This window comes from Carica papaya, chromosome 6, assembly GCF_054855325.1.
Source record: "Carica papaya isolate Zhongbai chromosome 6, ASM5485532v1, whole genome shotgun sequence".
Lineage (NCBI taxonomy): Eukaryota > Viridiplantae > Streptophyta > Magnoliopsida > Brassicales > Caricaceae > Carica > Carica papaya.
In genome coordinates this window covers 22398781-22422350 of record NC_142314.1, presented here as the reverse complement: position 1 = coordinate 22422350, position 23570 = coordinate 22398781, and the positions used below count along the sequence as shown (strand labels likewise).

At 34.7% G+C, this 23570-nt stretch overlaps 1 protein-coding gene across 1 annotated transcript; it reads right to left on the bottom strand.

Moving 5' to 3' along the window:
* Nucleotides 1-87: 87 nt before the first annotated feature.
* Nucleotides 88-3036, bottom strand: LOC110824357 (heat-inducible transcription repressor). The gene is made up of 6 exons (XM_022054954.2): nt 2681-3036; nt 2106-2249; nt 1880-2005; nt 1563-1760; nt 992-1156; nt 88-767 (listed from the first exon to the last, which is right to left on the bottom strand). The coding sequence occupies exons 1-6, from the start codon at nt 2885-2887 to the stop codon at nt 378-380; spliced, it is 1230 nt and encodes a 409-aa protein (XP_021910646.1). The 5' UTR covers nt 2888-3036; the 3' UTR covers nt 88-377.
* Between the last annotated feature and the right edge of the window lie 20534 nt (nt 3037-23570).

The window sequence follows — 23570 nt, the reverse complement described above, 5'->3', positions numbered from 1 at the left end:
TTAGTAGCGTTCTTCCCGGGTGTGACGGTTGAAATCTGTAACATGAAGTTTACTGCAATTTTACAAGCGAGAAGAAAAGGAAAAAAATACATATGAAATTTCATCTGGTTTATTAATGAAGCCAAAAAATAAAAAAACCCACTTCCACAATTACATACAGAAAGAATAAACTATCAGCTCGGAAGAAGAAAATAAAATATCTCCCTCCCCCGTGCTGTTCTCTCTTAAAAACATCTAAAAGAGAGAAGAAACAAAAACAAGGAGTACAATCATCGCAAAACATTTCTTTTTTTTGGTTGTTTTTTGAATAATTACCCAAATTTCCCCTAACAAAGAATAAAATGAAAAAAAAAAAAAAAAAAGTGAGCAAAGACAATCTAAGCAGAAGAGAGTGCAGGTTTATTTGCATTGTTTTCTTCAGGTTGGGGAGTTGGTAAAACATCAGCTCCTGAAACATCATGTTCCTCTAGTGGTGAGTCATAGAGAGGATAAAGTTCTTCGGTTATGAGTAGGCCAGGCAATGGGGTAATCTCAGATGATGATGTGGGGGAGAGAGGTGAGGGTGGAGTTACAGAGAGCGTCCTACTTATTGCAGGATTAACTTCTGTAACTTCTTCAATCCCTTCATCTATGTACACGACATCCTGCATTGTCAGTTGGTGATATTCCACTATCTCCCTTAAGAACCGATTCTCTCTTGCATATATTGAATTTTCATGTGCTAATCGAGCTTTCTCTGCTAGGAGAGTTTCCAGTTGCAGCCGAATCTGTCACCACATTAATGCACATTACTACCACATATCCAATTGGTTACCAAACCCCCTAAGTATCTACTGCCAAATTGCTTACTAACAGTTCCTTAAAAAATTGCATACTAAATTTAACAAGGAACTCATGAATCCGAAAAATCAGCATTGTCATCAATGTAAAAGCTGATCAAACAAATAAATCCCTCATAACTTAAATATATATCCAGAAAAAGCTCATGTACCAGATCATCGTCTGCAGGGTTGCTCCCTTTCTCACGACTCTCCCTAAGCCGCTTATTCTCCTCCTCAAGTTGGGCGCATCGTTCCTTTGCAAATGCCAGATCTGCTTTAACTGTTTTCAGCTCACGGAGTAGAAGTTTTGCCTTTGCAGCCGTTGCCATGGCAACCTGTGACTCAAAACAGAATGCCAATCATGCATTTCACCTGATACATACAAGAAAATTCATTCCTAATTGTTTTCTGTCATTATGCTACCAGGTCAACAATAATAAATCCCGTATTCCATGATTATATTTAAATAAATTTCTTCTGACCACATGCACAGCCGTTCCAGGTTTCCAGACATCTTAAGCTTAATGAGACTAGGTGCAGCCTGCGAAATCTGTCACACAAGCAACCTAGATTGAAACTAAATAATTTATTTCTTCTATTTTCTTAACTCATCCCATTAATAAAATTATAAATGGCTCTATATCTAATATCCTTTCAACGAGATAACTAAATCCAGACAATATTAACCATTTTCAAGTAATGTTTCAATTGTGTCACACAATTACATAGTTGCCACCTTACGTCGCGAGATGCCTTGAGTTGGGTTTCATGGTTGGTCTGATTTTGGTGTGTTGATTGCATTCCGTATTGCTGCCATGAGCTATTCACTCCAGAAACTTGATTTTGGGCATTGGGATCAGCTCCTTTTCGTCTAATTTGAAGTTTCCGAGTTTCTTGAATGATATCTGCAGTCTTATTTTCCACAATTGTCTTACCTTCCTAGTATGCAACAAGGAAGCAAAAGAAAGTTGAGAGTAGACAGAAGGGACAAATATGATTAAAAAGAGGAAGTGAAGAAGGTAAACATAAAGTCTCAGTACTTTTTTTTCTTTTTATACCTCAAAGGCCTTTTCAAAGGTATCACCAATATGATTGAGGGAGGATGTCAGTTTATCCAAGCCTCTTCGTAATGTAGGATTATCCATTTTCCTGACGCCCTCGTTTTGTGGGTTTGGGTGTTGAAACTGCATTCGGATGGAAAATGAAACAAGGGAAAAGAATTAAGTTGAGAATATGGCCTCTTCTAGCACAATACGAGGAAGAAAACACATTTAAGCAAATCACCTGGGTAGCCCCTGAAGACTCAGTTGATGTAGCAAATTGTTGGGACACATTATCATCCTCAAGAATAGCTTTAGCTTTCTGAGCAAGGACACCCCAGAAACCCTTGGATTCGTATTTTGAGGCATCCTCATAGGCAGTGAAGCCCTAAATTTCCAATAAACAGAAGGTAAACACAAGCCATTATGGTTCCCATGAGAATGAAACTTTAGACCAAACAGAATGAGATTATTCAAAGGAAAGAGATAAACATTGATTTTAAATCCTGTTTTTCTCCTTATCTTAGGAGTACGAATTGACGCGCAGTGAGACAAGCCAAAATAAAATGATTTCAATACAGAACCGGATGATTTGCAATCCAGATATCAAACATTATTGGATTCTATCTCCATTTTAATTAATCAGAAGCATAATAATTAATAGTATGTCAAAAAAGGAAGATTTTTCGCAAGGGCAATGTGAAAACAGAAATGGAGTATAAGAGAAAATGGTAAACGTGGGATAAAGAAGAGAAAGTAAGAGCAAAAAACAGAGATCCATCATCCATGGCTGACAAAGAAAAAAATAAAGCAGATAACCTTAGAGCTAGATTGCTCAAAAGCAGAGTCACCGGAAGAATCGCGATGAAGAGCGGATGCACGGATGGCCTGAGCGGCAAGCGAAGAATTAGAAGAGCAAAATGAATAAGATTTGAAAGATGGATTGTCGACATTGTTGTCATCGTGATTAATCTCTTCCTTGAAGGTAGTAGCCCTTGTGATTCCCTGTCGTCTCCTGTATGCCATTCTTCTCTCTGAATTTCGATCAAAATACAAGTTTTACGGAGATGACTCATAACCAACTCTTTCTTTCTTCATTCTTCTTGTTTTTTAATTTTAATTTTATTTATTTATTTTTTCTTACCAAACCCACCTGAGTCTGAGTCCGGTACTTTCTTGCGCTTTAAGCCATCTCCATCCACATTTAAAATAACACGGAAAGAAAAGCTATTATAAATCATTTTTCGTAATTTATATTTTATTCAACATCACTTATTACGCTTTTTAATTCTTTCCTCTTTCAAATATAATTATAATTATTATCATTTTTAATACCCCAAAAATATATAGTTCTACTAAACTTTTCAAAATTGTAATATAATATATTATTATATTAAATTAATTTTCAAATTTTAAATTTGATGTAAAAAAGTATAAATTTATGTACCCCTTTAATAACTACTTTTGTGCATGCATAACCTTTTGGGTCGTATTTTTATTATACATATTGATGTAATGTTGTAAGTTTGTTACACATTATTAGCAGTAAAATTGTATTACAAATAAGATAGTTTTAGTTTTTAATAAAAATTCTATTAAACATATTTTTAAAAAAGTATTTTTAATATTATTGCCGGCTTTCGATTTTTTTTTTTATAATTTATGGATGAATACATATCTTTCTCTTCCATTACATATTTATAATTTTTTTCATATGTAATTCACTACTTCGTGCAAGTAGTTTTGAGAGTAGGGTAATTTGGACAAATCATTTTGATCATTTTTTTTTTCTACATTTTTTTTCCTTTTAAAATGGAAAGATCTGCTCGCATATAATCTATATATTTACTTAGTTTATTTACTACATTTTTTTAAGTTCACAATACTATTATTAATATTTGTATTACTTTTACATAAATCTTTTTTTTTTTTTACTAATTAAAGTTTTTCCAATTTATATTAATTGGATTATATGTTTGTATTTATTAGATTATTTTGTTTATTTAGTTAAATTCATCCAAAAATTCATTATAATTATAATATTTTAAATTACAAGTGAGCATATTTTCACAATATTTTATATAAATATATTAACCCAAATAACTAAGGCAACCCAAGGAGAGGTGAATTGCGTTTTCTGAACTTTTTGGGCTTAAGTTTTTCATTTACTATTTTTTTTTATTTGGTCTATGTACATTTTTTTATACATTTTTAGTTATTATACTTTCAAAAATTGTTCATATTAGTTCATTTTCATTAATTTCTATCGATATTCTTAATATATTTGTAACATATAATTAAATTTGATATGTGGCATCGATGTAAATATCTTTTTGATCTCTGTACTATTAATTTTTTTTTTTTAAATTTTAATCCTAATATTTTCAAAAATTTTATATTTATTAGTCCATCTCCATGATATTATTTATCATATGTTACTAATCCAATTCATAATTGTTGATGTTTATATATTACGTGATATTTGACTGTGAAAAATTATTTAATTTTTAATAGTTTTAATAAAAAATTAAAAAGTAAGAACATATTTTTTTTTGAAAAAATGAGATCATTCAAGCTCCCTCCTTCCTCCCATGTCTCCGTGCCCATCTCTCTCCTTTTCTCTCCTTCTCTCTCATGGCTCATGCTTCCCTAATCCCAATCCTAGTTATGCACGCTAGGTATTCTTCTTTAACATTATAATATATCAACGTTGTATAAATCATAGGTGGTATAGATACTAATAGTTGATGAGATAAATTCCTTAGCTCTTGTAAAATTTTCTCAATTACAAAATATAACTTAAGAAAAAACATTTCGTCAATGGGAAATGAAATTATTAGGAAGGGAGAATCAGTAGCCTTAAACTTGTCATGCCTCCTCTTGCTATCAATATGGTTAAGAGCCGCAATTCTAATCTTGTTTAACACTTGATCCTCATTTACTTAGGGTGTTGTTATGCTACTATCAGATTTCAAAACCTAAACACCTCTATAATTCCTGCACCCAAACCTTCATGTCATGGGAGAGATAGAGCTTTAAGAATTATGGGAGAGTTGCAGAAGGATTTTTTTATTTTATATTTTTTAATTTTAATTTGTTATTAAAAATAATTAAAATTTTAAATTATTTCGACACGTTACATGTCATGTGACATTTGATATTAAAAAATATCTAATCAAATGATGTCACATGTCAAATAAGGTGAATTGATCTCATACATGTCACCTATTGAAATATTTAGTTGATCTTTACAAAGATTCACTTAAAGAACAAGAGAATTATAGAAATCTCATTTCAATCAAGATACTGTGAATGACACATTTCTATATGATCTTTTAAAGATCATAAATGGGGAGTTGAAGACTTCTTTGTAAATGGAAATGCCAAAATTAACTAGTTACTTCAAGTATAATCTTATTATTTTATTTTAGTCAATTATTATTAGGATTTGGATTTTTTATATACTCAATAAACCTTTTTTTGGTTTTAAAATTATTTTACAATGCGTTTGTTTTATTTTAATGAATAAAAAATAAATATTTCTCAAACTTCAATTGAACCAAAGGTTAAGAATTGAGATATATCTCTTATTGAAAGTGTAACAATGCATACCATATTATAAGACAAATTATTTTTCTCATCTAATAATAGGTGAAGTTAAAATTAAGAAGATATATAGTGGAATAATAATTATTGATGACTCATGAAAAGCTAATATATTACTATATGTGCCAACAAATATTTTTATAATAAACATTGTTATCTAGAAAAAGTATTAGGTTTGAAAAATATTTATTGAAATAGATATCATGTTGAGACAAGTAATGAAAAAAGTAATATAAATCTTTATATTACAAATATGTATTTGTCAGAAATATATATTAAAAAAGTTATTTTTCATTTTCCTCAAGGTTATGCTTCACAAATATTTATACAATCCAAATAAATATACTAATAAATTAGAAGTTCACTAATAATAGTTCACCTTTTACTAGTGTCCATTGAACACTGCAGCTTGTATATTAAGGTGTCAAATTCATCTGTCATTTGTGTGTCCCCAATACAAAGCTTCTTAAAGGTTTCCATAAAACTTTCTGATAAAGCTCAAGAGAATAAAGATGAAGAGTTTATAGTTTTTTCTTTCAAATAGTAGATTTTGGAAATAAAAACCTCACTTTAGGGCTCTATGAAGGTTCAAGAGAATGAAGAAGATTTTTCTTTTGAATTTCACATTTTTACTCAAAGTTTGCCCCTCTAAAATCTATTGGAGGCATGTATCTTTATGTAGGGAGGTCAAAAAAGTCGTTACCAATAATTTGAATTCGGTTTGACCTCTAAAAAGATGTTGCAGAGTGTTACTCATAATGTGCGAGAAATTCTGAGACGTGTTCTGAAATACTAACAACTTATTCTTAAAATGGCAGTCAACTTTTAGAAGGAGATTCCTCTGAAAACTACTTTTCTAACAACAAACACTATTTTGATTGATAATTCTGAAATATATTAGTGCAGGGAGCTCCATGATAAAAAATACCTTAATCATGAACCCATTAGATTTAACATGTAAAAACTAAATTTTCCTAATAAAATCTCTCTACTTGATTCATAATCAATAAGGTAAAAGATATCAAGATAACTAAAAAAATAAAAAGGAATTGAAAAAATGCAACGACTTATCCGATAAGTCGATTCAAGATTTCTTGTCTCAAACAAGATGGTTAAAACAACCTCCCTTAAAGAACATTCACTCAAAATTAACAAATATAATTTAGGAGCAACTAAATAATTTTATAATCTATAGTAAATTACAACTAAAGGTGATGCCTTTTTATAAGCCTTCACTTGATAAATTCTATCTAAAAACAAATACTATAATTTAATTAAAACTCTTACCCAAATCTATACTTTATTTAAATTCCAAAACTATATTAATAATAAAATAATTGTAAGGAAAAAAATTAACAATAAAATAATAGTTAAATATTAATATAACAATTAAGTAGATAAGACACATCATTTTTACCATTTTTTCATGTCTTTAATCTCTTTGTAGACTTCAAGTTGATGAAGAATTCTTTTTGGTGAATCTACCATAAAAATCACATGTGAAAAAAGGATCAACAAGACTCCTTCTCGGCATCAAATTCAATCCCGCATGCCTCACCTGTGCAGATATGGCTACTCGCATACGCACAGCTTATGTGCGTGTGCGGCATTCCCATGGGCAGCTAGTCTGCATGTGTGGCCTGCTTAAGTTGCACAAGCACACATATGGCAACGGCTCTCCGTGTGCACTCAAGCTTTCCTATGATGTAGTCTACTGCGTGTGCAAGATTCCCTTTCCACACAAGCATATCTTCTTACGTGTTGGCAAAGCCTGTATGACATTCCAAGTGCTAATAAAGGCAAATGAGTGTCAGATACAGAAACAGAAGAACGAGTGCATGATAAAAGTTTATGTAGCAAAACCAATTAATGCAAATCTCTTACAAATATATATGAGTTCTAATTATATACATATAACTGAGGTCAGAAGTGGCTACAATTACAAAATTAAAACATAAAGGAATGCCACTTCTTTCAGTATACTATTGGACTCATCAGAGTGCGGGAACAGTCATGCACTCAAGTTTTGTGGATCCACGAGATCCTCATAGACTTCCAAGGGTAAGTCAGCCTATGATTCCTCATTTTTTTTATCATCTGGGGGGGGGAGGGGGAGGAAGCATGGAAAGAGTGAGTTTTATATACTTAGTAAGAAAAATAATATTTAAATAACATTGTAAGGTTTTAAAGGTGAATTATTCTAACAAAAATACTTACAATTTGACTACTTCGTGACCTATCTTACATTATAAAAATAATTTATTTACTAAAAAAACAGCACGTTAACATAATCAAAACAGACACATATCAAACTAAATAATAGAGAAAATAAAATAAATTATAAAATGCTCGTATTTTCATGTCATGCTTCGCAAAATCGTTATAACTTCCATCTTTGAAGGCAGATACAGATTTCTAACTATCCATGTGGAATGACCAGATTAGATATAGATAACAGCAATTTATTTAGGCACAATTTTGGCTGGCTTTGAACTATGGTATGATCTACGACCACGACCATACTAACTATAATGGTCCTATCAAATATCTACAACCATGATAGTACTTAGCTAAAGGTGACCCCTAATAGATGTTCACGTCACCACTCTCGTTAGAGGGTACACTGTTACCCATAGGGAGCAGTTCTTATAATACCCCGCCCATCATTATGCTTAAATGATTTGGAGACCCTATTTGTTCGGGTCTTTGGCCATGTTAAAATTAATTTACTCAGCTAGTAAATCTAGTTAATTTTTATTTAATTTGCTTTTATTTAAATTTATTTATTTTATTTTAAATTTTATTATTTATTTTTTATTTAGCTTATTTAAATTAATTATAAAAACACTGAGAAAAATTCAAAAAACAGCAAATCGGGAAGAAAATCCCGCGGGGAAAATCCCGCAGGGAGACAAGTTGCTCGCACGGGTGCTGGGCACTGTGCCGCATGCACAGCGCGCACGTCCCATCTGTACACATGCACGCACGGGACATGTGCACCACGTGCACATGTCATCCGCATACACAGCATGGGGTTAGAACATGCACGTGTCCTGTCGCACGCAGACAGGCCGTCTGCGCCTCACCACCCGCGTGGACAGGCGTCGCACATTGTGCGCGCACCGTTCGTGCGACAGGCTTGCGCGGACAGGCCTTGTGTGCCTGGGGCTTGTGCGTGGCGCCCAGCGGGCCTAGACCCTACACATGTGTAGGCTAGCCCCTGCACACATGGTAGGAGGCATGTGCGCCTACAGGCTAGCTTGCAATGCGCCGGTCGGGGGATTGCCACCTCAGGCAGTGCGCCGCCACCGGTGGAGGATGCTCTCCTCTCTAGTTTTTCACGTCGAACATCTTTTTCTCCCTTCTCTTAATCAGATTTTTCAACTTGGCACAAATCCGATGGTTCCAAAACTCTATAGATTGCCCTTCCCCTTCTATTCCTCTCCACACTTCCATTCTTCCAATTTTCAAAGATTTAGAGAGAGAGAGAGAGATAGTGTCTAGTGAGAGAAGAAGAGAAAACAAGGAGAACGGTGAAGGAGAAAATATCTAGGTTTTGGTAAGGAATCTAGTATTTCTTTTGATGTCTTAAGAAATATTTTTAGATATACTAATTTAATATGATTGTGATTTTGCTTGTTTTGTATGCTTTTGTGTTTAGATTAGTCGAATTATTCTTGTTTTCAAGCATGCTATGTAAATTGCAGACACTTGATGAATTTGCATGTACGAAATATAATATGTAATCGGTAAAAGTAAAAAGTATAAAAGAAAAGAAAAAGAGAAAAGTAGAATGAAACATGTATGGTCCGAAGTGTATCTGTATTAACATGCATATTGCATCAAGTGTCTCGTTAAACTTTTTATCTCTGAGGGGTATCTATTTTCCCTTCCCCTATCTGGTCTGGAAAGACATAAGAGGACCACTCCCAGTGGATGACGACGTACCCTCTAACGAAAGTGGTATCACACTATCTGTAGGGGTCACCCCTAACAAAATAATTTTATGACTGTAGATATTTATTAGGATCACTATGGCTAGTATAACTGTGGTCATAGATCGTACCATAGTTTGGCCAGCTGAAAATGGGTATGAACAAATTGTCATATCTATATCTAATCTGTTCATTCTACTTGCGTAGTTGGAAAGTTGTATCTGTGTTTAGAGATGGAAGTTGTAACGACTTCGTGAAGTATGACATAAAAATATGAGCATTTCATGATTTATTTGATTTTTTCTTTTATCTGGCATGATGTATATGTGGTTGTCTGTATTAACATACCGTTTTCTAGCATCCAGACCATGTTCATCACCACTCCTCTTCCTTTGGCTTCGAGGGTTTAAGGATGTCTCACTTGTAGACCCACTAGCTCTATTCCTTCCATACATTTCTAATATTTCCTCGTAATTTCGCACACATTTGTTTTTCAATTCCGATGCTTCAGGTTGAGCCTAGCATGAATAACTATATTAATATTTGAACAATATAAAAAATGGCAAACAAAATATGATAAAGTAAGAGATTTACCTTTATTAGTTGCTCCTAAACTTCCTTTTTTGCTTCGAATTTTATTGGATACCAGGCAAAACCACTCATTCCACGGTTAAAAACATCATAATATTTTGAGAATTGCCTTTTCAAATTTTTTATGCGGTTGTATATATGCTCTTTATCAATGTCCAGCTCTGGAAATGCATTCTTCACTTCTTCACATGCACAATCAATAGCTTATAATGTGAATGTCCCACCCGATCTACAACCACACAAATGTTGATCGTAAAATGAGTTTACTAGGACGTCATCCATATGATCTGACCAATGGATCATTTATTTCTTGTGTCTGCATTCTTGTTCCTCTTAGTCATTATCTAAAACACATATGAAAATATCAAATATAATCATATACAAAAAAATATAATATGATTACAACAAAATAATTCCAAATTGTAGCATTTAATTAAAATATTTAAGTTACACAGACATCATAAGTCATACAAATGTCATATACCATACAAACATCATAAACTATATAAATATCATAAATTACACAGAATGTAATCAGCCCACATATCGTTGCTATTGCATCCCTAATTGCTTTGCCTTTTCTCATTTTTTCAATACTGTCCCTAGAGTTACAAATACTTCGTTCGTCTAGATAAAAATTTCAAAGTTCTTCATCAACCTCTAGAAGAATTTCATCAGTTTGATCCTCTCCCCATAAATAATTATGCAAAATGCAACAAGCAAATATAATAGTATTAGCAGTCTTAATCTCATAATGAGGTTCAGTCGAGGTTTAGATAATTGGAAAATGTTTCTTTAGAACTCCAAAGGCACATTCAATCGTATTACACAATGAAGCATGTCGTAGATTAAATAGCTCACGAGTATTGCGTGGTGGATTCCTAGAGTATTCACTTAAATGGTAGTGTTCTTCTTTATATGGTGTAATTAGTCTACCCCACAACATGAATCTAGTATCAACAAGGTAAAACTTACCTATAAGCAAAAAACAAATTAAGTTATAACATTTTTCTTCAAAAATATAAATTACATATCGAAGTTAAATATATTTTAATTATCTTCGGGAATTACTAGAGGATCATCATTTCTGTTTAACACATCTTTTATTATTCTTGAATCTGAAGCGGTCCCCTCCCACCCAGCTAAGATGTACGAAAATTTCAAATCAAATATATAAGTTGCTAACAGGTTTTGGGTGGGGAAATCTTTTCTCCCACAAAACCGTGAAGCATCTTTTCTAGACACTTTAACACGTATATGTGTTCCGTCAATCGCACAAATACAATCCTGAAATTAATTATTAACTAATTAATTAAACGTGCACTTATGTTAAAATAATTAATTAAACGTATATAACTTATAGATATACCTTAAAAAATGGAAAGAATATGGAATTGTTGGTTATTTTCGGAGGCACTTGTGATCCATTTGGCTGATTAATAAATTTATCGGCCATATGTACTATACATCGTAGCACATTGTGAAAATAACGACTTGTCGTCTCTCCGGATCGTTGAAAAATCCAAGATATGACTCGATTTCTCTCATTGTGTCCTAATAAGTAAAGTGTCTTAAATACTTGTTCCTCTACAGTTGCATGAACGGTATGCCTAAGTCCACCATCTATAACTAGTAAATGACATAAATTCATAAAATATGAAACTCTCATCCTAATTATATGACGACAAAAATCACTTGATAACAAATTTTGCATAAGTTTATCTTGAGTTTTCTCTCCCTCTAGTCTTAATTCATGAGTAAGCCTATAATTTATCTTGTGCCTTTTCTGAACTACTAGCCCATGAAGTATGATAAACTGGCATAGTAAAATAACTACACGTCTCAAAATATCTATATTTCTTATCTAATGTATGAACAGAAACGATACCAAATGCTTGAAATAAAAAAAAAAACAATGAGTTTAATTATTCCTGGTCAGAGCATACATTTTAATCAACACACACTTTCGCCTGTTTGGGGAATAAATTTCTAGTTATATTTATTTGTCCTCATTCTATGTTAACAGAGTTCACATAACCCTCATATGCAAATTATAGCTTCAATAAGATGAAATTTGGAACTAAAACTAATGAATGATAATTAAATGACCTCATTCCTTACTATCATTTCCCTTATTTCTATCATTTGGTTTTCCTCCCTTGATAACTATTAAATAACAACACTACTCCCTCTTAATCCCACCTAACTCCTTACCGTTAGCTCCTCGCTCTCCCAACCATATAACAGACCCGCACTCTACCCCTTTTGTTTTAACTACAACACCTTACCAACTCGACACCATTTCAGTAGTCCCTACAGCACACCCATACACCCTCTCAACAAACACCGGTCCACCAAGACCACACACGGACATCCTCGCTACCTCCCGGGGCCCCACCCCAATAGCAAACACAATCCTCCCATCAACGGTTACATGGCCCCATGTACTACCACACCACAACGTCAAATACACACCGTTATTCCCGCGATAACGACCACTGAATAGCCCCACCGAACTCCACCAACGTCGACCAAACGACCTCCCACACACCTGACCAGGGGAGTGCCACATCGACCACTGAGTGGCGATAAATACAACATGCCACTACTTATCATATCGACACATCCATGTTTGTAAGCATCTACAAAGGCCTTACACACACACAACACACACACACACACACACACACATGCACACACAGCATGCCACTGATGTCTACACTAGTATACCATAATCCACAAACACCAGCCAAGAGGCCTCCCACACCTAAATACCTATACATACACACACCACAGAGTGCTCAACGTCCCCACTATATCACGTAAACCCCACTCCATCTACAGCTTCACACATACGGCCCACGAGCCACTATCCATGCACAACAAAAGGTTTCACCCTCAGCAAGTAGTCATACACGCACACAACTGAACCTACACTTGCCACCAATCACTCGCTGCCTATACTGATACCTATACAATAATGCATCACACTCTCACAGTTATCTCACCCCTCGGTTACACACAACTCATCATCCACAAGCTCCGTTCCTGTCTTCACGCCACCTCTCATTCATTCCTCTGCCTCACACAACCGACTGCCCACACGTACAGCCCTCTCTACAGCTTACGCCCTCTCCTTTCTCAAACCTTCTCTATCTCCTGGGCCCAAAGTAGTGTAGTCTTTCCTAGCCAAATCAAGGATTTTGGGCTTCTTGCTACGCTACTTAACTATAAAAATCCATTTTATATAGTAATATATATAAATTGAAAGATAGATCCATCCATCTATCCTATCTGATTTCTATTTTGATATCTAAAAATGAATCGATTTCATTCAACGTTTGATTCAAAGAATTGCACTTAGCCCCCCAAAAATAAAATGGCTTTGCTTCAATGGATGGTAGAGGGTTTGTAGTACCCAAAGCATTGGAGTGATGCAGTAGATGGTGTAACCACTCAAAGCTGCCACGACCTTACCTTCTTCTCGCACTTCCGAGCAGTTCTCCTTCCATGCTCACCTTCGATTACTGCCTCTCTCGCAATTGCCTCCCTCTCTCACTTCGCATTCTCTGTTTTCTCTCTCTTTTCTTTCTCCTCCTCCCCCCCTCTCTCTACCTGACACCCCCTTTTATAAATATCCCAACTCCACGTCACAACCGTTTATCTCACCCTCACTCACATATATAAGCTATTACAGAAAGAAATACATGCAAATCAAAGAAAAAATAAAAAAAATACATGCAAATCAAAGAAAAAATGAAAGAAATTGATGCAGTGTAACTCACCATGGTCGGTTAACAATACATGCATGCTTGATATGTCTGTTGCTTAGATCTTACATACAAATATGTAGCTCGCAGTTTCTAAATGCACTATAGATGATTAATTATTATATGTGCATGTTTGTTTTGATTCTACCAGTAATAGAGTAGATCTGCCTTTATGGATGCGTAAGGGAAAATATCTTTAAATTTTTATGTCTATTTTTTAGATTTAGATTGTTGGTATATTAGTAAAAAGATGTTTAGTCTTTAGTGGTGCATAAGGGTAACTGTGTAATCTTGATGCCATAAGGAGAAACATACCAAAGTAGTTTCAATAAGGGACATTCTAAAAGCAAGTGTTAAGTGATGTTTGTCCCAATCAACCACATAAAATACAAATGACATGATTAGGAGAATCTGTGATGACTCGAAAAAATTGCTTTATTAATCAAGATTAAATGTTTTCAAGGAAAACAAACAAATTGCTTTGAAAAATTCTATCAAGCCAAAAAATCCTATTTTTTAGGCTTTTGACATTTTTAAATAAAAATAAAGTATTTTCATGAGTAGTTATTACAAGATTAATTGCTTGGGATTTATGTTGAAAAGTTTACTAAAGACTTGTTCATGAAAATTTTGAAGTGTATAAAAAAACAAATCAAATACGGAGGAACCTTTTTTCTAAAAAATGAAAAAAATATAAATAAAAAAGGAAGAAAATTTTTTTGGAGTTTTTCAAGAATGAAAACAATGTTTTCAGAAAACCACTTTGAAATTTTTATCAGAAAAAAGTTTATAATCTCTTTACAACCTTTTGTTAGAAATTTCTCTCATGGATGGTTATCATAAGGCCTTGACTTTTTTTTTTTAAACCATATCATTCCTTTTACACACAAATTTCAAAAAAGAAAAAAAGAGATCAAAAATTTGAAGTAACAAAGAAGTATTGCATGGGATAGAATTATAAACTACTGAAAAAAGAAGACGATTTACATAAAAAAAGTAAATGATTGTAAAAAATGGAATTAGAGCATTTGAAAATTTTAACTTAGAACATTTTAAAAAAGGATATGGTTCCAAATAGAGTGATAAGTTTTGACATATGAATTTTTAAGCTTTCCTAAAAAAGAAAAGATGAACAAAATTCTTGTTTGTGAGCATATTGTTTCCATTTTTCTTCAAAATAATGAGATCATTTTGGGTTTCTATGATTCTCTAGGAGGTAAGAGAATTTTAAAAAGCAGAGTAAAATTTTATTTATCTCGTAAATTTCATACTATGTCAATCTTAACTGAGATTATGGATAGTAAAAAAGATAACGATAGGTTTAAAGAGCTCAATTCTGTTTAGTATTATTCATCTCGTAAATTTCATATTGTATCAATCTTAATTACAATTTGTAATAAATTTATCTTACGCTCCATATAGTGACCTCAAAATTTGCGCTTGTCATCACAAGATATGGCATTGTTACAAGTCAAAAATGTTAATGCTCACATCTTGTTTCCCATTAAAGGGAGCATTTTTATTTCACCCATCTGCTTGTGACATCCCAAATACTAATTATAGCATAAGGGTACAAGATACAGAAACGAATTATGAGAGCATTTAAAATAGTTATATGCAGCGGATTAAATATATTATAATTCCTTATAAAATAAAATTTGAGTTCTAAATTTTACAATACTGAAGCAAAATAAAAATAAATACAAGTCTCTCCAAAAATGGACTCAGAAGAGTGCGGGACAAAACATGCACTCGTAACAGTTCATGGATCCACGAGATCCTTGAAGGTTTTAATAGGTAAGTCAAGGAGCGATTTCTCATTATTGTCATCATCTGGGAAGGAATAGAAATGGGTGAGTTCCACAAACTCAGTAAGAAGTAAACAACGTCGCTAAGATTTTAAATGTGCATTAAAATAAGAAGAATGCATCGTTAATCATTTATTGTTGAAGGTCATAGCATGTGCATTCATTTCAATATTGAGAAAACATTTTGGTTTTAAGTATAAAAACATCAACATCAAAACAATCTAATCATGGATTACATCATATTCAACTAAAGAAAACCAAACAAATCATGTTATGACTTTGTTTCACCTTTTTCTTATTCTTTGCGCGAAATCATTCCGACTTATATCTATTGAGGGCAATACGGATTCCCGATTACCACTATGGAATGACAAAGTTCATTGTATTTTCAGCACATTTATTGTAACACCTTGCTAACTTTCGCTCTAAATTTGTATATAGAAACCCCTACTTATTCGAGATTTAAGGCCACATAAACTCTTTTAAATTTATCTCGTAATTTTATATCGTATTTTGTAAATTTAATTCATGATTTTAATTTTATTATGAAAATTATAATTTCATTATTTTTTTTAATTTTATTATTTTTGTTATTTTTGTCAAAAAATAAATTTCGGGAGAAAAAACGGAATAAGGGGCGAAAAACCTGCGGGAAAACCTTGTTTACACGGGCCTCGCACGTTGTGTGCACGTGCTTGCGCGCGACTAGCATATGATGTGTTCACTGTGCACACCCCCGTCTGTACGGAGCGCGAGGCCAGTCTATGCGCACAAACAGGCCAATCCAGCATACGTCACATCGTGCACGGACAGGCCAAGCATTGGGTGCCTTGTGCACGTGCCATCTGAGTAGTAGGCCTGCACCCACCGTCTTGCACGCAGCATAATAGGCCAGTGCGCCTACAAGCTAGGTCTGCAATGCGCGGCTGACTTGGGGAGGTGCGCTGCTGCCTTGGGCAGTGTGCCACCGCCCCTTGAGCGTTGTGTGCTGCCTTGGGCGATGTGCTACTAGCCCTTGAGTACCATGCGTCATCGCTGGTTGGGAGATTTTTCCTCTATTTTTTGTGCCATTGTCGCGTCGCGGCACATCACTCTTTTTTCACTCAATTTTCTCTCTCCTCACTAGATTTTGCTATTTGGAACAAATCTAACGGTCCCCATTTTCTATAAGTAGAGACCCATCTCTTCCATTTTTCTCATCACTTCCATTTCATTCTCCATCCTCCAAGAGTTTAGAGAGAGATGGAGTGATCTAGAGAGAGAAAGAGAGGAGAAGAAGAAGAAAGTTATAGGAAAACTTCAAAGTTTCGGTAAGGAACTTAGTATTTTCTTGGACATCTTAAGGAGTATTTTTAGAAGTTAAAACTAAGAATCTTGAAATTTATGAATTGCATGTTTTATGTTTAATTGTTCAAATAAAGTGAATTTTACTTGATAAAACATGTTATAAGATTATATAGGCACTTGGTGATCTGCATGTGATCTAAACGACATTGTTTTAGTGATAATTTTCTGAAATACAGAAAGGAGATTGAACATGAAATGGTATGAAAAACATGTATCTGTATTGACATATATAATGCATCAAGTGTCTCGTTAGACATTTTATTTCTAAGGAATTTTTGTTGCCCCTTCCCCCATCTGGTTTGGAAAGATGTGAGAGCACAACTCCTTGTGGATGGTGGCGTACTTTGTGACAAAAGTGGTGACGCGAATTATCTGTTAGGGGTCACATTTGGCTAAGTATTATCCTAGCTATATAATATCTTATAGGACCACTATGGTTGACATGGCTGTGGTCATAGATCATGTCATGGTTTGGCAAGCTAGAAATGTGCCTTGAGCAAATTATCGTTATATATCTGATCTGGTCATTTCACATGAGTAATCAGAAATCTGTATATGCCCTTTGTAGATGAAAGTTGGAACAATTTCACAAAACATGACATGAAAATCTGAGCATTCCATGATTTATTTGATTTACTTTATTATTAGCATGATCGATTTGATTTTTATGACTATGATATGATGGATTTGCTGTTTTCTTTAATAAATAAATTATTTTCATAAAGTAAGAAAAGACTCTAACATGATCCTTGATGATAAGTGTTGATGACATAATTATTCACTTTTAAAATCTTACAATGTTATTTAAATATTTTTCTTACTGAGTATATAGAACTCACCAATTTTTATGCCCCGAGATGAGGAAGATAGTGAAGAATTGGTCACTGATCTATCCCTTGAAGTCAATGAGGATCCTATGAATCCACAAACCTTGAGTGCATGACTTGTCCTGCACTCTGATGAGTCCATTCACAAAGTAAATAAAGTGGCCATTTTTGTATTTTGATATTTTGTATTTTGTTGCCACTTCTGGCCTCAGTTATATGTATAATTGGAACTCATATATTTTGGTAGGGAATTTGTAATAATTTGCTATGCTGCATACAATTATTTATCATACACTCGTAATCTGTTTCCATATCTTTCACCCTTATGCCTTAATTAGCATTTAGGGTATAACATTTATGGCTTGGTAAACCATAACTAACATGGAAGAGTATGGGGAGGATCGAATCTACTCTTGAAACCTACTCAACGTATGCAATACCAAACAATAACCACCTAGAATAAGGCTCTTTAATTAAATCTACAATCCTAAAAGAAAAGCAAAAACAAAGACTAGGGCACAAGGAAATGAAAAATGCCACAGACTTATCGATAAGTTGATCCCCGTTCCTTGGCTCAATAAGACTTCTGAAGACTACTGCTTCTCTAAAAACTTGAAGAAGCTAATTTTAGCAAAAATGCTAAAAGAAAGAGAAGTCCAAACTCTCAAGAATTCTCTCAAATTTATTCTCAATTGTGTGTTTTACATCCTAGGGGCAAAGGTTTATTTATAGTATTTTTTGGGCAATCTGAATGAGTACAAAAATTTTGAGATAATTAATAAAATAATATCCTAGATAAAATTCTATCTTTTTTTAGGATAATTACAAAACAGAATAATTATTCAATCTCAAATAAATTAATTAAATAATTCTAAGGGATAAACTTACATAATATTTAATTTAATATATAAAATAAACCCATATTTATCCCATGTGAAATTCATATAAATCACATGTGGAAATCACATTAAAATAATTATGATAAATAACAAAGATTAAGAATATAATAAAATAATAGCTTACAATAATCCCAAGATTAAAATATTATATAGTTAATTTTTAATTTAAAAATAATAATAAAATATTAAAGGGATAATTACCATGTGAATTTTTGAAAATTTTGGGCTGAAAAAAGAATCACATGGGCCATTTAAAAAAATCCCAAAAAACCTCAACACCACACAAATCCCCATCCATACGGACTAGGGGAGCTCGCACTTGTGCACGACTTGGGTCGGGCCTGCGCGCGCGGCCTTTATGCCTCACGGGTCCTCAGCTCGCGTGGGTTCCTCCTCAACTGAGCCCACGCCTACTGCTGGGCTGGGCTGCTTGGCCAGGCTACTAGGTCGGGTGTTTGGCCCGATTTTTTCTCTCTTGGATGTGGGTCTGCTGGATCGGGCCTCGGGGTGAGGGTCAATCCTCGAGTCAGCCCACTTGCAGGGGCATGCGGCATGGGCCGCATGTGCTTCTCGGGTGCGCGACTTAGTAGTCTGTAGGTTAGGCTTGGCGGGCCGAGTGCTGGGCTGTGTGACTTTGGTCACCTTCCAGCGAAAATCTCCTCTTCGTGCATCCTCTCGGACATGCCATTGTCATCTTCTAGGATCAATCCAAAAGCCCACAACTCGTCGTCATTGATGCTTCTTTGGGTCGGTTGTCTCGATAGCCCATAAGGCTTCTCGGTCTTGATGGCGTCGATGATCCATCTTACCCAGTCTAAGCTTGCATAACTAGATCTTTGGGATTGGGTCTTGTCGTTGAATCTCGACTCTATTTTCTTGGTCCAGGCTTTTCCCAGGCCTTATTTCTGTATTGGCACGAAATCTGATGGTTGCCTCCTAGGTAACTGGAACGCCCTCCTGGGGCACATCATTCCCCCTTCTTTAAAAAGATTAATCCTCAAATCCATCTCACTACTACGTAGCAATTCTAGGTACAACAAGGAAGCTAAAAAGTAGTGGAAGGTGTTAGGATGGTACCGGGGTCTGGTGGAACATACGCATGTGGAACTGCACTAATGTCTCGATGCCAAAATTCATGTTGTCCTACTACACTCGTATCTACTACCACACTTGCTCTCTTAGTCAAGTTGAGTGTTGGAGTTGGGATCCTCTTAATCGAGTCCTTGCAAGTTAGGTAAAAAATGGACACAAAGAAAAGTTCCTAACAAACTCTAGATTCCCAAACTGTGAAAGCACTAATGGAATGTGCAATATAGTATGAATGATGCAGACATAATGAAAGATCACAAAAGTTTTCACTTGCACCTACGAGATGATTTGCTTTTCCTTTCGATGGTTTTTCGACAATCTAATAAGCGTTTACTCTACTTTTGTCATGCAAGATGCAAACAACGTACCAATTGTCTTATAGTGTGCAATTGAGATATTTTTATATTTTGAATATATGATTTTTTTTAATAATAACATGAAGTACTTGAATTAAACAGATAGATATGAATTCAAGTAGGATGCAATACAAAGAAATAAAAAAAAATTAATTTTAATTGTTAATGAACAAAATGCTAAAGCAAATAAAGATAGATTTAGGTTTCTAGAGCCAAAGCTTTGATACCAGATGATGCTGGAGGGTATAGGGAAGATCAAATCTACTCTTGAAACCCACTCAAGGTATGTAATACCGAAACAATAACCACCTAAAATAGAACCCCTCTCTCTAATTAAATCCACAATCCTAAAAGGAAAGAAAAAACAAAGACTAGGAAAATAAAACAAGGAAATGAAAAATGTCAAAGACTTATTGATAAGTTGATCCCTGCTCTTTGGCTCAATAAGACTTCTAAAGACTCCTGCTTCTCCAAGAACTTGAAGAAGCTAATTTTAGCAAAAATACTAAAAGAAAGACAAGTCGAAACTCTCAAGAATTCTCTCAAATTTATTCTCAAATATGTGTTTTACATCCTAGGGGCAAATGTCTATTTATAGTATTTTTCGGGCAATCTGGATGAGTACAAAAATCTTGAGATAATTAATAAACTAATATCCTAAATAAAATTCAATCTTTATCTAGGATAATTACAAAATAAAATAATTATTTTATCTCAAATAAATTAATTTAATAATTCTAAGGGATAGACTTACATAATATTTAATTTAATATATAAAATAAGCCCATATTTATCCCATGTGAAATCCATATAAATCACATGTGGAAATCACATTAAAATAATTATGATAAATAACAAAGATTAAAAATATAATAAAATAATAGCTTACAATAATCCCAAGATTAAAATATTATATAGTTAATCCTTAATTTAAAAATAATAATAAAATATTAAAGGGATAATTACCATGTGAATTTTGAAAATTTTGGGCTAAAAAAAAATCGCATGGGCCATTTAAAAAAATCCCAAAAAAACTCACCACCACACAAATCCCATCCGTACTGGCTAGGGGAGCTCGCATGTGCACGCGGCTTGAGTCGGGCTTGCGCGCTTGAGCTTTGGGCCTCACGGGTCTGTGGCCAATACAGGTTCCTCCTTGGCTAGGCCCATGATTGTTGTTGGGCTGGGCTATTAGGCCAATTGTTTGGCCCAACTCCTTCTCTCTTAGGTCCAGGTTTGCTGGATCGGGCTCAGGGTGAGGCTCGGTCCTTAGGTCTTCCCAATGGGCCTCAGTTGGCCACCTGTAGGGGCATGCAGTATGAACCGAATGTGCTTCTCGGGTGCGTGGCTTGCTAGGCCATTGGTTAGGCCTAGTGGGCTGAGTGGCGGGCTGGGTGACTTGGGTCGCCTGCCTATAGGTATTTGTCCTTCGTGCGTCATCTTGGACACACCACTGTGGTCTTCTAGGATCAATTCGAAGGCCCACAACTCATCGTCGTTGATGCTTTCTTGGGCCAGTTGTCTCAATAGCCCATAAGGCTTCTCAGTCTTAATGGCATCGATGATCCATCTTACCCGCTCTAAGCTTGCACAAATTGGATCCTTGAGCTTCTTGGGATTGGGCCTTGTCATCGAATCTCAACTCCGTTTCCTTAGTTTAGGCTTGCCCCAGACCTTGTTTCTGTATTGGCATGAATGCTAATGGTTATCTCCTGGGTAACTAGAACGCCCTCCTGGGATTAAGTCAATAACATATTTACAGCTTATCAAAACATTAAACGTTCTATGAACACGATCGTGCCAAACATAGTGGTCCTACATGTAGATCATAGTCATGGTCGTATGTCGCCACAGTGACCATGTACAATCATATCACATAACCACTCTCGTTAGAGAGTACACTATCATCTATAAAAAGCGATCCTCTCACGTCTTTTCAGACCAGATGAGGGAAAAACAGAACGCTTCAAAGATAAAAAGCCTAATGGATCATATTAATTTAAATGCCATGTATAGATATTTCAATGCACAATTTCACACATTTTGTTAGATAATATTATACTTCTCGAATAAAAATCATAAAGTATCATTTCCTAACATATCATTATAATCATATCATTTATTCATTTATTTTCAAGCAATGGTATGTTACTAATCATTCAAATGTCATAGAATTTATGCACATGTGTAGTTTTAAATTTTAGCAAAAACAAAGCATGCATCATGCCATTTCATATTCATATAATATTTCATTCGTTAATATAAAAATACTCCTTAAATCATATGAATAAATATCAAATTTCCTTATTGAAAGGTTGTTGTTTTCCTATGTTCTTTTCTTCTTTTCTTTCCTTTTGTCTCTCTAACTCTATCTCTCTCTTTAAACAACTTTAGTGAGTGAAAATAAAGAAGAAGTGGTGAGCCAAGGGTGGAAAGAGGGTCCATATTTATAGAAAAATTAGACCATTGATTATCATCAAGTGGTGCAAATCCATGAAGAGAGAGGGAGGAAAAAAGTTAACTGACGCGACAAGACAACTGATAAATGTGATTGATGGATAGCTGACTAGACGATGGTGATACGATGGTGGCACAATGGCCATGGGCACATCGGCCAAGGGATGGTGCATACCTCCCAAATGGCAGCGGTATACCCCCCAAGGGGCAGCGAACACCGCCCAAGGCATGTTGCACACTAGTAGTGCCTACAACACGGACTAGTTGAGGTGCCTGCGTGCATAGATTGTGTGCCTTGTGGCCCGTGCGGACAGATCGTGCTCTTGGCTGGCTGCAAGCACACGTTTGCACGTCGAGCAGGACCAGCATGGGCGGGAAAGTTTTCCTGTAGGATTTTTTTGCTATTTTTTTCTCTATTTTCCTAAAATTTAAAAATTAGTGAATAAAAATCAAAATATTATGTAAATAAAATAATTTTTAAATGAACCCAAAATTATATAGAAATCAAAAACATAAATTTAAGTAGTTAACAGCCTTAGGGCCCTAATAAATAGAGGTTTTACACAATATATTTAAGCACAAAGGTTCTGGGGGGTTACATTCCCCCCACCTTTAAAAAATTTGGTCCTCCAAATTTGTTACAAACAATTGTGGAAATTTCTTTCGTATTTCTTCTTCTAGCTCCCACGTCTCCTCCTAGAAAATGTGGTGGTTCTGCTGTACTTTCATTATGGGGATCCTTTTGTTGTGCAAGACGTTCTCAGTCTAATCAATGATCATGATTGAAAACTCCTCATAAGTCATATCTATTTGAACCTATGTTTCTTGATGTGGAATAATGTGAGAAGGGTCATGGTGGTACTTTTTAAGCATGAAGACATGAAAAATATTACACAAACCCGTGAACTCTAGAGGTAGAACAAGATGGTACGCCACTGGTCCAATATGTTCCATGATCATAAAAGTTCCCATAAATCAAGGGCTTAGTTTTTCCTTCTCACAAAACCGCATTTTACCTTTATAA